Source organism: Acanthisitta chloris, unplaced genomic scaffold (genome assembly GCF_000695815.1).
Source record: "Acanthisitta chloris isolate BGI_N310 unplaced genomic scaffold, ASM69581v1 scaffold3133, whole genome shotgun sequence".
NCBI lineage: Eukaryota > Metazoa > Chordata > Aves > Passeriformes > Acanthisittidae > Acanthisitta > Acanthisitta chloris.
The window spans coordinates 102,999-121,004 of NW_008665313.1; the positions used below are offsets into that span (position 1 = coordinate 102,999).

Below are 18,006 nucleotides of genomic sequence, written 5' to 3' on the forward strand. Positions count from 1 at the left end.
TGCTTACTTTCTGAATAATGGTTTGCAAAACATCCACAGTTCTCTACTGTTTTACTGAAAAATGAAATATATTTGTTTTCATGCATTCAACTTGTAGCTTTTTTTAAAAATAATAGTTTAAATACTTGTAATTTTATTTAGTCAGACTAGTCTGATAGTGTTCTAAATTCACCCTGAAAGAGTTGGAATATTCCAGCTGCTTGAAAAAGAAGCTGCTTTCCTTGTACAAGTACTGTGCAAGTAAATTAAAACTTATAAACCTTTCCAGTTTAGGATGTGATGTTAATGTACTGAAACTGGTGGATTGGAGCAGTGTTTATCCTCTTGTGATTCTTTCTTAGAGAGGAATTTAAGCTTCGCCTGTTGTTGTTTTACATATGCTCTCATTGTCAGGATTCTAAGCCTTACGAGTAGTTCAAATATTGCTGTAACTGTGAGATACTCAAGCAGCTCAGTACAATACAGTGATGTCTTTGAACAGTATAAAATGTTGTCACTTTGAAGTATTGTGCAGTGCAGTATGTCATACTGCCCATGTTGGTGTTTCGTGGTGCCCTGTCTGGGTTGTGCTGGCAGGATACACATCTCATTTCAGCCCTGCTGAGGGACATTCAGAGAGGATCCCTCGCAGGCACAGAGCTGACCTTGCTGGGTGCACTCCATGCAGGCAGAGTGGATGGTGCCATGGATTTTATGTAAGGTCAGTTGAAAGGGTCAGAACTGCATGAAGTAGTAGAATGCAAAAGGCTCTGCCACATCTGCTGTGTGAGGAACATGTGCAGAGGTGTATCATATGTGCCATTGTCAAGTTCTGAAGCCTTTCCCAGGTGCAGGGCACACTCCCAAAGAGAGAAGTGCTTTGTTTTCACTGATTTGCTCTGGTGGAGTGTGGGCTGCAGCATGTTACTGTGCAATACGTAAGTACCTAACTCGATTTGGTTGCAGACTGCCCGTTGTGGTGAGGTGCAGGCACAGCTCAGGAGGGAGGATGCAGACAAGGAGCATGGTGTCCCTTCTCCTGGGCCATTTGGCCTCAGCACCAGGTCCTCACATTTGTCACAGCCTGGCATTGGAGTCAGACAGATCTGCTGCTCACAGAAGTCAAGACGGGTCAGCAAGACATGACAAGGCATCCCCACATGTTAGGGCCGTGTGGCAGAAATTCACCATTGAGAAGAGAAGGGCTCTCCCTCTCCACACTTGGTACTAATCATGGAGAACAATGCTGGCTGCTCTGCAAAATATTAGTACTGCTGTACAAAATCTGGGCCTCTGCTTGTAGCCCGCTGAGTCAGACTTGTTTACTTCATTGAAGTATTAATCTCTGTTTCTGATTGGCAGTCAACAACTCCAGGCTCCAGACTTAATAGAATTTCAAACTGTAGATTATGCAGTTCTGCTGAAAATATGAGGCCTCTATCGCATTTTGAATGATATATTTTCCCTCACTCCCCTTTGGTCTGTTTGTCAGGGCTGAGGTTAAGATAGATAATTAATTCCTCCCACCCCAAGCCTTGTCTTTTAATTTAAAAATTTTCTTTAGCATCTGCCAGAATCTTCTGCGTGCACTCCTGAGAAGTTAAGCAATGAAAGAGCCATTAAATTAACTTCAGTCATTTTTTTTTCAGTAGGATGAAATAGCACTTCAGTATATCAAGTGGTTTCTGGTTTATGTTATTTCATATCATGGCAAAGAAATATGGGAAGAAGAGGCTGGTTTTCTGGTTGTGAGAGAGGAGCCCTGTCTTCTGGTCCTGGAGCTTACATCCGTGCTAGCAAGAAGTAGGGCACAAGGAGTGGATCCTGCATTAGCAAGAAGTAGGACACGAAGAGTGGATCAGTGGAGCGAAACAGCTATTGCCAAGGGCCTGATGTCCACACTAGCAACTGGGAAGATAGTGAGGAGAGGTTTAGCTGTATTTAGGTAATATATGACTTTCCTTAGAAATACTTTTCTGTTGCCTGTAAAGCGTTTTGTGAGAACAAAGCAGTGTCAAGCTGTGGCACACTCTTCTTTGTGTTTTGAGGTCCATAAATGCTGTCACTGGTGAGTCACTTCTGGCTGGAGCTCTGATCACTCTCCTGCTAAGTCTGACCAATTCTCCATGCTATTTGCTTGCCACTTTTAGAAACTCCTATGCTCTCTTAATAGACATAACTTCCCCATTTGAAAACTGTATATTTTAGCTTTTTCTAAGGTATACATGAAAAGAAATTAATACGAAATCTCCTAGAATGGTCTCTCTGGCAAACTGCATGTACACCTGCTGATAAGTCCCAAACAGTAGCAGCAGGTTAGAGCTTATGTGTCAGAAACACAGCAAAGGATAAATGGTCACTTTTGGAGTGCCTTGAATTAGCGATTCCATGCAGAATTTTTGGTGAGCTTTAGTATACCAGCTAGTGAGGCTGAAATGCCATTGCTGTATTGAAATTCCATATGCTTTCCTGCCTTTCTAGTTGTTCTACTTCTCTGTGGATCCAGTCTCTCTGCTCTTTTAGTAGATTTTAAAGATACTTAGGTTTTTTTTCAATTGTATCATATAGCTGTCAATTCAGACTTGACAACTTTCCTGCCTTGGCAATATACTGTTTCTTTTATTGCCAATATATTGCCCTACTGGTTTTCAGGACAGGTGGTAGTTGGAGTTGCTGAATGTTAGGAGGTTCTGGAGAAACTCAAAGATGCTTTTATGGATCAACCCTCTTGTGCATGTGCTGGAAGTCCAGTGCTACAGCTGTGTTAGATCACCTGTGTGTGATGGGTGGACTAAACATGAAGAGGTTTGCCTGGGCCACAGCTGATTTGTGTTGCATCATTTACAGGTCAATTATATCCATGTACTGGCTAGAGTGTGTGAGATTTACCAGTGATAGGAGCTGGTCTTTGGGATAATTTCTGCTTACACAACACTTCAGTTAATAATTCTTCCTAAATGGTGTATGTAAAGTAGGTGTATATTTCAAGCATAAGAAGGAGTAAGGACCATCTGAATTGGTCATATGAGTCTGTAGAGTGGATATTTTCATCAATTCCATTTGAATAAAATGAGGTTTGAAAAATCCACTTTTTCTTTCATATCAGTTTTGGTATAGCTGCCCAATATGCATCTGCTTGGAGAAGAATGTTGTTGCCACCATGCCAGAAGATTGTATTCTAGCTGCACAGAGATATTTCAAAGATCTCAATATGTGCTTGGGATTAATTTCATTCATCCAAGCGTAAGCATTGAATATTAGTTATTCTAGATGCCTCTGTAGTTAGTAGACAGACAGCTCTCAAGAGAGATTCCTCCCATCCTAAGTTGTGTCTCCAGAATTATTTGTGCAAATAGCCCTTGGACACTGACTGTGTCTGTGGAGGGAGCCTGTAACAACTCATTCAGATGGGTTAAGTCAGCTGCAGATAGTGAAAGCTGTGAAATCAGATGTGATGGAATTCCAAAGTCTTTGCAGACAGTGAGCATTATGCCTGATGATCAATCTATTCAGCATCATTCTCCTTATTTAAAGAATTATTTCATGTTATTAGCTTTCCACTCTGGGTAGGTAACTGCTTTAACAAAAGCTGTGAAGAGAGTTCACCACAGCTTTAGATACTGCTCAGCAAGTTGTTCTCTGCTGTTGTCTTACACATTATTTTTCTTTTCTTTAGTCTTCTGGTACCAGTATCACAGTGGACATCGCTGTCATGGGAGAAGCACATGGGCTCATTACAGACCTTTTGGCAGATCCTTCACTGCCCCCTAACGTGTGTACATCGCTGAGAACAGTGAGCAACCTCCTGAATACACAGTTAACCTTCCAGGCCATCCATAAGCCAAGGGTGAATCCTTTGGTGTCCTTCAGCGAGAACTACACCTGCTCCGACTCAGAGGAATGTCCGGAGAAAGGAGAGAAACTAGCCATTCCCAAGGTGAGTACTGGAACTTGGCTCTCCCTAAAGGTAGCAGGAGATGTCACTGGGCTTTTTGCTTGTTAGCTTCAGATTAACAATTTACTCTAGTATGGAAGGACAGCTGAGTAGACTGTTGGTTTCATAGTAAGACAATTCCTGTATATCCTTCAGTTCGCAACTAGGTTAACTTTGAGTCAGGCATCTTGAGAAGATGATGTTTGACATGGAATAGCTCACACAGATGGTGTGCATATTGACTTGCAGCTATTGGTTGGAGCTTAAGAGAGAAGAAATGATGGAGAGCAGAGCAAAAAGAAGCCTTTTATCATCCAGACTCACAAGTCTGCCCCATTACTTGTCACACAGAAATTCTCCTCCCACTCAAAAGTTTAGAGCCACTACATGTGGGATGACTATCCTAGACAAGGAGCAGTAGGAAATAAGCAGTAATATAAGAGACCTCTTTGCCCACTTAGAAGACTGGAATTTGAAGTTCTATATCAATTTCAGCCTCTTCTTCCTTTCCTTGACCAGAACTGTTAAACCTACAGAAGTCAATGAAAAAGTTTCTATTGATGATGTCCAGGTGCTTTGGATCAAGTTTAAAATGCGATATATCAAACAAACAAACAAAAAGCTCACCACAGTCATTAGTATGACAAATATTGTGAGCTCATGAGAACTAGTCTGAAGAAGAAAAAGAACCAAAACCACCATATATTACTGCCTTGACAGATTGATTTATGAATGTTCAGGAATACGACAGGAAATAACCAGTGTTAACCACCCACATTTATTTAGTAAGTGAACAACCAGAAAGAACACATCAGCTTTCAAGCAGTTTGAGTTGTAGGTTTGTTGCTAATTAGCTGTCCTGCAAAGCTTACATTTCACTCCTGAAACTAAACCAAAATGCTTTTGTACTGCAGTCTCCCTCGTAAAATTAAATAGAGGCAGAGCACATTGCACAGGCGAATGCTTTTATGTTTTTCCAGTTCAAATGGAGCAGCCAGAATTCATCCCAGCACTTCCCAGCACCCAAATTGCAACACTTGTCATTCTCCTTTTATTATCGTTTAGTGTGATAATAATTATTACCCTATTTGCCTGTGTAGCAGCTGTATGTATGAAATGGATGTTCACAGGTTTTTAAGCACATCTGTCAATTTCTTTTAGAGAACATGTCTATAATGGCTGTGCTCTAGGCTCTGAGGGGAAAAGTTAAGTGGAAGAACACGGCCATCACATGAGCAAACACAGGAAACAGATACCAGGTTGTCATTGCATAACACCTAGTGAGGGAGGAGAGAAATGAAGGATGAAGAAATGAGTTGATGCTACAGAGAACTAATTTGACTGAAGAATTCACTGACCTTAATGTATTATGGTTCATAAAACCAATAGTGTTCAGTCCTTTATTATAGTGTCTAAATATAAATTTAGAGTCTTTAAGCATCTCACACTGAGCATTTTGGATAAGGAGTTAGTATGTTAACATGTTTATCTGTAAGTCTGAGCTGCAGAACCACAGGTGTCTTCCATCTCATATTTCTTAACCTTCTGGCAAAGTCCAAGCTCTCCATTGCAGAGATATATTTATTTTAGTTCTTAACTATAAGCACTTCCTGAGAACTACAAGAGAAACATCTTACAAAATTATAGCATCTGCAGCAGCAAATCTGGATCCAAAAAGTCTCTATCATCATCATACTTTAGTATCTCTGTCTTCAAAAATTCAAAAAAACCCCAATGTGAGTCCTGTTAATGGAGAAAAGGAAGAGTCAGGTGAAAGAAAAATGCAGACTGGTCAAGAAAAATATTCTGCAAACAGTGATGCTTTCTCTAAACTTTTCAAGAGATATCCTATCGCAGAGCATGAAAGTTTGATTTCAGTGGATGATCTTTGGATTGGATAGATTTGGCAGGAAAAAAGAAGCTGGAGCTCCCCTCCACTACTTTTCTTACGGCTTTTCTTGCATTGAATCTCTGATTCTGAGCATTTGTGACAGTTTGAATCACCGAATAGTTGAGGTTGAAAGTGCACCTAGAGATTGTCTAGTCAAATCTAGAGATCATCCAGTCTCTCAGTTCAAACAGGAGAAGGTTTCTCTAGGCTCAGCCTAGATCAGGTTACTCAGGAGGATGCTGAGTCAGGTTTTGAGTGTCTCCATAGATGTAGACTCCACAGCCTCTTTGGGCAACCCCTTTCAGCATTCAGTGTCCTCATAGTACAAAACGTTTTCATGCATTTAGATGGAATTTCTTGTATTCAGTCTGTGCCCATTACCACTTGTCCTGTCACTGGGCACCACTGGAAAGTGCCTGGCTCCATCTCCTTTGCACCTTCCCTTCAGGTATTTGCATACATTGGTAAAGATCTGCCCTGAGCTTTCTCTTCCTCAGGCTGAGCAGTTCCAGCTCACTCAGGCTTCAGGCTTTCCTTATATGACAGGTGCTCCATTCCTTCAGTCACCTTTGTGGCCCTGCTAAATTGTTTAAGTGCCTTTAGCCACATCAGGTGTTGAATATCTGTGGTTATGAGGCTATGGATATGCACCTTTTTTTAAATGTGAAGTAGGGAAGATGGTCCAGACTCTCCAAGCATTTAAAGCATTGGCTGTGTTGGTTTGAATAGAAGGTAGACACTATAACACCTGGGAGAATCCAGATTTAAGGTACCTCACTAGGTGTTGTCAAGCAGAATTAATCAAATGGAAATGGTTTTTCCTCTGCATCTTTAAAGGTTTGTAAGCTCTATATAAACTCTAAACAACTGATTTCTCTCCAGCGCTTACGGAGAAGTTTGCCTCCAGGACTGCTGAGACGAGTGTCCTCAACTTGGACCACAACAACATCAGCCACTGGTTTACCTACACTGGAGCCAGCCCCAGTGAGAAGGGATCGCAGTGCCAGCATCAAACCTCATGAATCATCTTCATCCAGGTTACAAATTGCCTCTTCTCTCCTTTATGTTTCTCTTTGGGCAGATTTCTTTGGTTCTGACTGATGATGTCCCTCATTCAAAAATGCTGACTCTGAAGTGTGTTAGAACTACTTCTTCATGTTTCTGGGTTGCCAAAGAGGTGGCATTCCCAATGTTAGTCAGATTATGCCCAAATTATTCATATTATTTGGAAGGAAAATAAAATTTGAAACATTTTTATGCTAATAAAGAATTGCATAATAAAACTGGAAAAAAAGGCAAAGTATCTGGATAAAATCTTCTTGATGGTTTCCTATGTGGGTATTGCCCAACCAAGAAAAAATTCTAATAAGTAACCCAGGCATTTCTAAGAACACACCTAGAGATGTGGTCCTGTCATTAAACCAGTTCATAAAGCACTTCTCCACCCCTTAATCTTCTCAGGGCCTGTTCCCTGAGCCAGTATCATAAACTACGCAGTCCTCCCATGAAATGGAGAGGAAGAAGTTGTGTCTCAGCTGCTTACATCCAGCAGATGACTCATCTAGTGCATTTGCAGAGGTCTGAGGGCATTCAGACCTACGTACCTCACATTTTGGGACTTCCATGCTACCACACAGCCTGAGTTGAGCTGCTTTTAACCTTCCACAAGGGCTGTGGCAGGTAATCAATCCAGTAGCAGCCAATGAAGGAAGAAGTTGAATGGCTGTCAGTCTTGAGGGAAGAGCACTTGCCTGTGACAAGAGAGGCTTGGATCCCAGGTGCTGTTTACAGTGACATTGCCTACCTGTTTCAACAGGATTTCCTCCTTTCTGGGATGATGAATATTTTTCTAGTCTGGTCAGAAGGGAGCAGAGTCCTCACAGAAAGGGTGAAGGGCAGTCAGCTGTAGTGCCACACTGTGAGAACAAAGTTCATGTCCCCTCCCCACCTCAGCAAGGCCTATCATCTTGGAGCTGGTGGATAAGGAGATAATGTGGGGACATGCTTTGCTATGGGGAAAGGAAGAGCAGAACAAAAGCACCAAACTCAAGAAGAGAATTCAGAGCTATGATATCAGAAGACACACATGCTTTTTAATTTAAAATTTGGTGCCATTAGTGGAGAAAAGGATAGGACCTGGGAAGGCCTGACATCACCAGTGTCAGCTGTTTGGATAGCTTGGGTGAACACAGCCCCAGAGAGCTGCTTTCTTCCAAGGTCTTTCCTCTGAATCCATAAACCTTTCCCATAGAAGAGGTTGTCATGCAGAGCACTGAGGTGCTCAAGGCAGCCTGCAAAGTACACTGAATATCCAGTGCAAGAAAAATACATGGTTAGCCAAAGTTGCCTTTGTGAGGAGTCCCATCTATCTCAGTAAAAGTGAATATAAAGAAGCTGTAACCAAATGGAAATGTTCTCCACTTACCGACCTGTGGTTCCCAGGGTGCATTTGATTTATACTGTTGATCCCACTCTCACACAATATGTAACCATCCTGAGCTGGGAATCAGAGGAAGAAGGAGAGCAGTTAAATATTATTGTTGGTCCTTTCCTACAGTTGTTATATAACTCTGCATGATGAGCCAACTGAGCAAGCTATCAATTCTTCCTATGTTAATGTCGCCAATTGTGTAATTATAGCTCTGTCAAGGCTCCCAGCCTACTGTTTGCAGTTCTTCTTTTACAGTAGGAGAAACAATGTGTGTTCCAGAAAGGGGGAAAATTAATCCTATAAGTCTAGCTTTAAAAATTTTGGCAGAGCAAGAGAGATTTTCTTTCAAGGAGAAGAATTTTGAACTGAAGAGGAAAAAAAAATCTTGACAATCTGCCACTTCCTCTGTACCAAATTCAAGCACTTCACAGGTCACAGAGAAAGTAACATTTCATAGGTTGAAGGGTAGGAGAGAGGCTGGCACTGGAATTGCCTTGTGGCAGATTCTGCAGCTAGAAAATATGCAGCTTGTTCCTCAAAGCCTGGGACATCTAGTCACACATTTGCAAAAAATCCCCCCTAAATCTCTGTTTGAGATTAGTAATCCCATAGTCTTCCAACTCCAGGACACTAAACTGGTAAAACATGGTCCTCTTATGGCTTCTAATGATATGGGAAAAATAACAGAGCTTCCACATTGTTTCCCTCAGTCACTTCTATATCCAGTGGTTCTCCTTTAAGAAGTCAAAGAATGTGGTTTGGGGATTTTTGTTGTCATTTGCTTTGGTTTGTTTTTGCTTTGCAGTGGGCTAGTGTGTTATATTCTTCCTGTCAATTAAAAAACCGAAACAAACAAACAAAAATTTAAAAAGCCATCTGGATTCTTTGTCTTACTTCATCACAGATTGTAGGAATTTGGGCCAGTGAAGACAACCAGCAAATATTTTTGTAGGTAGTTTGTGGAGGTAACACAGTGTTACATGATTTTTTCTTTCAGAATGCTTTTTTAAAATTCTTTCTTTCAAGTTTGTTTCAAGTTCACCTGGGGCTAGACTACTTTTAAAATCTGTCTTTTGCCTTGCATGTCACCTCATCACTTGCACGTGAGGCTGTGAGGAGGAACATGGAGCCAGAGATGCCTAGTGGGACTGTCCAGAGAGCTCACTGGCCTTGATAGGAGCCAGTGCTGCATCCTTGCAAGCAGCTGACATTTGATGAATGTCATTTGGGAAAACAATGATAAACACAGTTTTCTTGCTGTACAGAAGACTTTGGCCTCTTCTGGTACACAGTTACGGCCCAAAGGCTGAAAGCATGGGTCCATGCTGTTGTAGGGGACAAGGATTTATTAAACACACAGACACAGGCATGTATTTTCCTTCAGTGCATTTCTCTTGCCTCAGTGACCACTGTCTTCAGTGGGATTTTTTAGATTTTTTTTTTTGGTTTTTTGATACAGCATGCATTACAGCTGGCTAGAGGGTGAAAGGGCACACCAATAGCCATGGCCTTGCAGGATGCTTCTGGACCTCCCTAGCCTCCTGAGGAGTTCCTCCAGTGCCTAAGGGGTTGTTGGGTATCTGCCGTGGCACTGGCAGCAGAGGAGACAGTTTTCAGTTACACTGAGAGCTTCTGTCACTTCTGGCTCTTTTAAAGAGGCATTGAAAGAGAATATGAATTCAGCTTATTTTGAGTCAACTTTTGAGCTTCTTTGTACTGTCAGAACAATATAATGAAGGCATCTTTGTGTAAATAAAGCAAATAGACCTCAGCACTGAAGGAAGTTCAGCTTTGGAGTGTCCGTATTGTAAATATTTTTGCTGAACACAGTACTGAGAGCCTCACAAACAGCAGTTCAGCCAGCCCATAGATGCTGTTTTCTTTGTCAGATTTTGTGCTATCCCATTGTCACATACATCTTTCTGCAACTCCTAAACTTCTTAAGATCTGCCATTGAGGCTTTTTCCTGCATTTAACAATGCTTGTTTGTGCTCTGGTTTTGCAGCCCTGACTCCTGGAACAGCTCAATTCTGATGACAATCACCAAGAGCAGGTCCTTCTCCACCTCCTACGCCATGTCTTCTGCCAACCACCTGAATGCCAAAAGGCAGAGCAGGCAAGGTGAGTGGATATCCCTGGTTCTCTCAGGCTCACTTAGCTGCTCTCTGGTAACTAGCACATGCAGCTGCTTTTGTTCTCTGACCAATCTGCTTACTTTGTTATTGCTTCCATCAATATAGAAGCATAGAACGGTCTGAGCTGGAAGGGACCTTAAAGATCATCCAGTTCCAACCCCCCTGCCATGGGGGTTATATAAATATATATGTATACACACATATATCTAATATAGTTATTTCCTTTATTTAAAAAAAACCCCACAACACTGTGGCTTAAAACACTATAGCTCATAGTGATGCTATTGTAAATGTTTTTACTTTTTTGATTTATATAGGTTAGTTGTGACATGATGCAGCAAGTGCAATACTAAATTATGTTGGGATTTATATCCATGTAATTGCCTTGACTGCAGCAGGGCTGAGAACAAAGTATTTTGTACATTTGTGACATTAACTTTCTGTATGTATTTCCTGACTGAGATTTCCCAAAGCACAACGTACATAATGTCATTTGGAACTGGAAGCAACAACTGACCTGTCTTATGCAAACATATCCAAGACAAAGCCTTTGTAACTCAGAGCTCTATCTCTGTATACTCATTACTGAGAAAGTACAGGGAGTTCTTACAGATTTTTAGGGATGAGCAAGGCTTGAGGCCTGACATTGGAAAAGTCAGAGAATCCCAACTTAGAGATGGGTTTGAAGATATGGCTGAACAATTATTCTGCATATCTAGTGCTGTCACATCAAATCTCTTTTTCAAACTGAAGGGAACTGTACAAGAGGTCTAAATGATTTCAACTTACACTTTTGATTTTCAGAGATTCATGCAGTAACTTGAAAGGGAGATAGGTCGGGTGTCTAACACTTTGTGCTTGGGAAACAAGATTTACCAACACCATCAGTTTTATATTTAGGTTTTTTTCTGCTTTCAGGAAATGTTAATACTCATTTCTGTTGCCCAGAGCTTCCCCATGATGAAGGGAGAACTCTGTTCCATCACAAGCAATTCCTAGGGGTGCTGATGCAGAGGACTAAAAGTTTTTGTGTCAGCATTTTATGTAGAAGATTGAGATTTCAATGTTTTAGCCTGTTTAGAATCATGCATTTTTAGTTATGATTAGCTTTGATGTTCCAGCTAAATTGTTTCACTTTGCACTAGTTAATGCAGTTTAGACATTTACATATTAGCTCCATTGGCAATATATATAATAATTATTAGTAGGCATTGGTCTAGCTACATCTGTAAATCTGTAAATTTATAAAATCTGTCTTTAATTATGCATTAAAACATTAGCATTTTAAAATACTGCTAGCTATACCTATTTTGGCAAAAACTTCAAGTGTTTTCATATGTAATTTCACATCAAATTGAAGTCAATGGTTTATATCTTCGACACTCCACATAAGTAGTTCTGGAGGACCTAAGTGGATGGATGTACTTTAAAAATTCTCCTTCTAATTTTATTATATTCTTATCTTGATTGTTCAAAATTCCTTGCTGTAGCAAGACATATTTTCTCTTGCATTTGCCAATAAATGGTTAAATGTTGGATTATTGAAAATAGATTTGCATTTTTCTGGTAAATTTATACATTGATGGTTACCTACCCTGGCAAATTACTCCTTAAAAAAAACACAGCAAAAATATTTCAAGAGACAGGAGCAGTAGAAGTCCAGCTGCGATTAGAAATATTATTACTGTTTAATTTCCCAAGACTTGCTTTAAATTCTTGAAAGATAACCATATGTGTTTTATCCTCTAAATTGTATCCTCTAAGAGTCATAAATATTACCTGGCAACATATAACTTAAAGATAGATAATAATCCAATTCAATCCCCTGTGCAACTAACAGACTGCGAAATGTTTTCAATAACACATTTTTGTTGGACAAAAAGCAGACATCTCAATGGAGTAGTAAATGTGAAACAGAGGCTTTCTGTGTTTTACAGCAATTTCCCTATGTCATGGCCATCTGATAACATTTTAATTGCTCTGAAGGCTGTAGTTTTCTGATCTCAAGATGAGTGTAATATCCTAGTTGCAATCATTGAATTAAGACAGTAATACATACCACATGTTTGCTGAAGAAATACCCTAATCAAAACTGAGGAGATGTTGGATATCTCCAAATTACAGTGAAATAACTATCAATTTTGTTTATATTTTTAAGTCTTGGATTGTCAACAGTAAATCATATTTTAGCCTCATATCGCAGTAAGTTGTTATCAGGCAAAACCATTGGAACTGCACACATATATCCTGCAAGGTTAGTATTTCATAGATTTAGATCAACTTACTGCCTTATTCTAAGATAATTTTGGGTCTGGAATGCATTTAGGTAGTGGGCACAAATCAAACATAAAACTGATTCGAGTTCCTAAGGGCTTTATATCATTTGGCTTTGAAGATGAATGTGGTAAATTAACTGGGGCTGAGTTCCTACAAACTTTAGAACAGAATGTAACTTAATTTACGTGCATTTCCTTTTAAAATAGATAAAGTTTGCCTCCCCACACTTCGAGTGGGATCATTTTGTCTGAGATTAGAAAATGCGAAGTGGATTTAGAAAAAGACAGCACTTTGTTTCAAACACTGGACTAGCTGATGCATTTCAGCTTGGCAGTGCTGCTTAGACAGAACAAGGGACAGAGAAAACTGCATCTCACTAGTGTTTGCACATGTGGATATTGACAGTTTCTGATACACTAGCTCAGGAGTACAATATCTCTGGTACAGGTAATGGTCTTAAGCCTTGCATAGTGAGCACCAGATATTGAAAAATAACCTCAAGCTGCACAAGATCAAGGCCAGAATCTGTGAGGAATGCAGAAATGGCAGCAGAAGTGCAGTATTTTATATAATGTATGACTACTGAAAATTGCTCTTTTGGTTTATTGCTAGTCTTCAAAGACATAGAAATCCAAATTTTCTAGGAATATGTGTAAGCCTTTCTTGTCTCTGCCTTACAGATGGAGACAGTGAAACAAAGAAAAGCTGCAGATGGGCCTGGGAACTGCCTATTTGGAGTTTGGTGTCTCTGTTACTAGAACATGTTGATACCAATAGTCATGGCACTAACACATGCCTTTCATTTCATGCCTGCCAGTTAGTGCATCCTGCTCAACAGGGAAAATATGCTTCGTATTTTGAGCCAGATCTTCAGCAAGTAGAAGTGGCTGATACTAATGGAACTTCATCTCTCTGTGACAGTCCTGGGCTTGGCTCAGAGTGGAGAAGGGTATTCTCTTATTTTTCTGTTTGGAAACTACGTGCGTCTCAAGAGGAGTATTTCTGCACAGTGAACTAGTACAACCATCTGCCACTTCTGTTAATTGACAAGACTACATTTTTCTCTTGCCAGGTATTCCACCAAATATTTCACCTCTCAGCTCCCCATGCCATTCACCGATTCAGGGGACCCCTGCCACAAGTCCTACTGGAAAAACATCTTCCGTGTCATTTCCAGACTCTACAGATACTGACACCAAGCAGAGCTTAAAGCCACACAAAGTCTTAACTTCTACTCAGAGTGCACCTACCCTGTCAGACCCTATTATCAGCCCCTCTGTCATCTGCAGCAGGTAAGATAGTAATTGCCTGGAGAAGAGAAGGTTACATGAGGACCTGATAGCAACCTTCCAGTATCTGAAGGGGCTACGGGAAAGCTGGAGAAGGACTCTTTGTTAGGAACTGCAGTGACAGGATAAGGACTAATGGGGATAAATTGAAAGAGGGCAAATTTGGGTTAGATTTTAGGAAGAAATTTTTCCCCGTGAGGGTGGTGAGACACTGGCACAGGTTGCCCAGGGAGGCTGTGGCTGCCCCAACCCTGGCAGTGTTCAAAGCCAGGTTGGATAAAACCCTTGAAAAATCTGCTCTGGTGGGAGGTGTCCCTGCTCAGGTCAGGGGGTTGGGACTAGATGATCTCTAAGGTCCATTCCAACCCCTTAGCATACTATGATACTATGAATTTGACATGTGTTGGAATCATTTCATGTTCTCATGAACAAGCTCTTTTGGCCCACAAACAAACACAGTATTGTGTATTGATATTTCCAATTTCTAGTTTTTGAGTAATTGTGTAGATCAATGCTACAAAATGCTTTTAAAGTGGAAGATGGTTAGCTGCATTTATTGCTTTTATGTGAGATGTACAGTCTGATTCATAAATCAATTCTTTGTCAATAACTTGCAGATCTCAAAGTTGAATTTCATGTTAACAGCTTCTGTTTCTCACGCCATGCCCCTAACAAGAACAGCCACCTTCAGGTCACAAGCCAAGTCTTCCACAGCTGATGTTTGATAAAAAAATCTGACTGCTAGGGTTTAACATCTTCTGGTCTATAGGCCTGTGATAGAGGTGTGCCAACAATGCCTGAAGTCCATGTAATTTCAAGTGTTCTTTAAGAAGGAGTGGGTCTTGTCTTCCCTAGGCAGAGGCAAATTACATACCATTGGGATTTTTTTTCAGAAATCAACTGCAGACAAGTTCTTTTTACTGCTAAGAATTACAGTGATATATTTCACACTTTAAAGTAGCCTTTTATTAGATAACTCAGATCAGACTTGCTTTGCAAAATAAGCATTTTTGGAAAGAAAGTTCTTCTGCTTATCTTCTCAGAAAGGATTCTGAGTTGCTAAATTAGATTACTGGAGTTTGATATATATCCAGTTCAGAATAGTGTGAAACACTGGTATTCCAAAGCCTGTTCCAGTGCAGTTTCAGGGTTATCTTACTCATTAGATACTGCTTTTGGTCATAGCAGTGAGTGATTTGTGATTACTGATGTGCCAGTGGACAACACATCATCTGAGGCTGGGGTGAACATTATCAAGTTTGATTATCTTTGGAAATAGCTTTAGTTCTGGCATCAATCATGTGACCATGGATGTGCCTCAGTATGCTGTGTGCAGGGCTAGTGTGAGAAAGTCAAGAGAATTTGCTCAAGGGAGTCATCCTCACTGGAGTTCAGACTAGGATCCAGACAGGCTTTTAAGGTATATTTAGGGGACTAAATAGAACCTTAAGTGCTTTTAAATGTTTTCCAAAGGTCTATCAAAAGAGAGACTGATTCATCTGAAAGGAAAACTGTGTTACACAACAGAAATGCTATTGTCTTATTAAGCTGTGCCTTTTATTACTCCTTCAACCAAATATTATTACTTACACAAGTAGCAAAAATCTCTGGAAGCCTTCTGATAAAGAGAACAATTAAAAACCTCCAAAAAAATCCATGTAAGGTAGTTGTAGATAGTAGTGAAATGTATTTTCCTGACATGTGCAGTCTTTGATTTCATAGTAATCACTGGTAAAATGCTCATTAACTTCTATGTGGCTTCTGTGTGACGTGATCTGCGTAGCTTGTATAGCATATTTCAGTTCTCAAGTTGCTTGTTTTCAAATGTGTAACCCCTGCAAAGAGTTTACATTGTTGAGACAGAATTTGTTGCTGATTATTTGAAACAAACATGTTGCTTAAAATATTGTGGTGTAATGATTGTGAATAGAATTGGCTTCCAATAGTGTTAATAGTCACAGTTCCTTTAACATCCTTTGGAAAATCATAAGCACTCTCACATTTCATGCATATAGAGGTGTCAAACCCACAGATATAAGCTGAACTGACAGCACTGAAATAATGCACCCCTTAGTAATGTAGGCACAATTAAGAAACAAAACAAAAGAACCAAATACCAAAGAAATTAAATGGCTTAGACAAGCTGTGAGTTAAATTTACAAACACTGGAAATAAATTTTTTGTACTTGAGCTTTCACATGGTAGATAGCTAGTCCTCATGGTATGCAATCTGCTATGTTTACTGCCAAAAAACTTGCCTTGCAGGGGAATAATACCAACCTCTGCCACCACCAAACCAATCCCACCCCCTACAACAACAAAAGAGGGAAATGAACTCTTGATGGGTTCAATGCTTTAAGTCAGATCCACCCAGGCAGTGGCATCAAGATGGCAGTTTTACTGTACTTCTTTTTCACTTACAAAGTGAAATGTGGCAGGACAGCACAGTTTGAAACCCACATTAAACAAAAACACATATCAGGCAATGCTGTTAAAATAACTTGTAAGTAAACACTTTGAATTCTGCTTAGTGAATGAGGCAGGAATCCTGTGCAAAAAAATATTAAACAATCCCAAAGTTAAGGAGGGTATTACAATGCCTGTGCATGAAGGGATTGAGTTAAAGTTGCATGGGCACGTTTGCTTCCAACACAGAGTAGATTTCAAGTGGCTTTCTGGATAGCTCAGTAATTTTTTTTTAATATAGTGCTTTGTGGCCCATATGTATTAGATCAGTGTGAGTTTGCATACGTTCTGGGAATAAATAGGTGCACTCATAGTGATGCAAAAGCCTTGAAACATGACAGCAAATCAAAGGCTCCCTATCATTGACCTTATGGAAACCAAAAAGAATAGGGGAGAGAGAAATTAATGCTTTTATTTCATCTTGTTTATAAACCTGAGTGATACAAGATATATTTGCTTGGCTATGCACTACAGGTACCATTGCATACAGATTTGCATTTTTATTTCAAAGCCTATCAGGAATTCATTATGTTTGTAGGGCAAACTAAGCTCCAGAATATGTTTTGGATGACCCAGTCAAAAGTCATCTGGCACAGGATTTCAGCCATTTTTATATGTTGAATTTATGATGGTAAAAAGTTTCTAGTCCAAAGTTCAACCATCAAAATAATTGCGTAACAGTTGCTTTTATAGACGAGATATGCCACAAAATACTGACTCAAACCACAGAAAAATATTAAAATTTCAGTTTTTCAGAGGCAGATTTGATATAATGCTGCCAAATGAGCCTTAAGACTTGTTATGTTCTCTCTTGTTTTCATGGTATATTGTTGTTCCTTCAGCTCCTAGACTCAATATATTGGGGCATTATAATTAGAAACAATTTTTGCTACTTGTGTAAGTAATAATATTTGGTATTTGGTATTGAATTCACATTTAGAGCTTAAAGGGAATCATACACAAGGAATAAAGCTTTTTAATGGAAGGGAAGAGCCAGTCATTTGTAAAGGGCATGATACTGTGATCCCTTCCACAGTGTCTTTCTGTTCTGGGAATGATGAAGAAAACTCTGTCTTCTAATTTCATTGATAAATGTCTGGATGAGTCATGTCACCTCATGTTCTATCCAAAATGCACTCTTGGTTCCTATGCACTTGGTATGTTGCCACTTAAGTAATGACAAAACATTTTTTTTTCCTCCTTAAGGGGAACATATTCAAGTTTTAAACACGAAAAAGGAGAGTAAAGCCAGATCACAACTGTGTTCAAATTGAGTTCTGTAATATTGTATGGGACTCTGGCACATGTTCATAATTTTGATTCATTTTTATAGGGCAGCTGTAATACAGAACCAGGAGAAATTTTTTTTGTACTGATAAACTTAGAGAATAAAAAATTCAATAAAAAAACTCACATGCTACAGGCTTACTGTTGGCAGCACGAATTTAATGGTGGTGGCCAGGTAATCTGAGGCCTTTTCATAGTTTTGTCCTTTTACGTTCCTGAGTTCCAATAACATTTCAGCTCACTCTTGTAGTTTTGTCTGGAGAAAGCATCCTGGACCATGATTTATACTGTGTGACATAATCTTGCACTGTCAGCAG

General features: G+C 39.8%; 1 protein-coding gene across 1 annotated transcript in view; it reads left to right on the forward strand.

The window, feature by feature from the left end:
* The window catches only part of PDE3A (phosphodiesterase 3A, cGMP-inhibited), a 77,701-nt gene that overhangs the window by 40,383 nt on the left and 19,312 nt on the right, over positions 1-18,006 (forward strand). The window contains exons 2-5 of the mRNA XM_009071680.1: positions 3,656-3,916; positions 6,687-6,841; positions 10,241-10,356; positions 13,720-13,939. Of these exons, the coding sequence (XP_009069928.1) occupies positions 3,656-3,916; positions 6,687-6,841; positions 10,241-10,356; positions 13,720-13,939 (752 nt within the window). The remainder of the gene's footprint in view (positions 1-3,655; positions 3,917-6,686; positions 6,842-10,240; positions 10,357-13,719; positions 13,940-18,006) is intronic.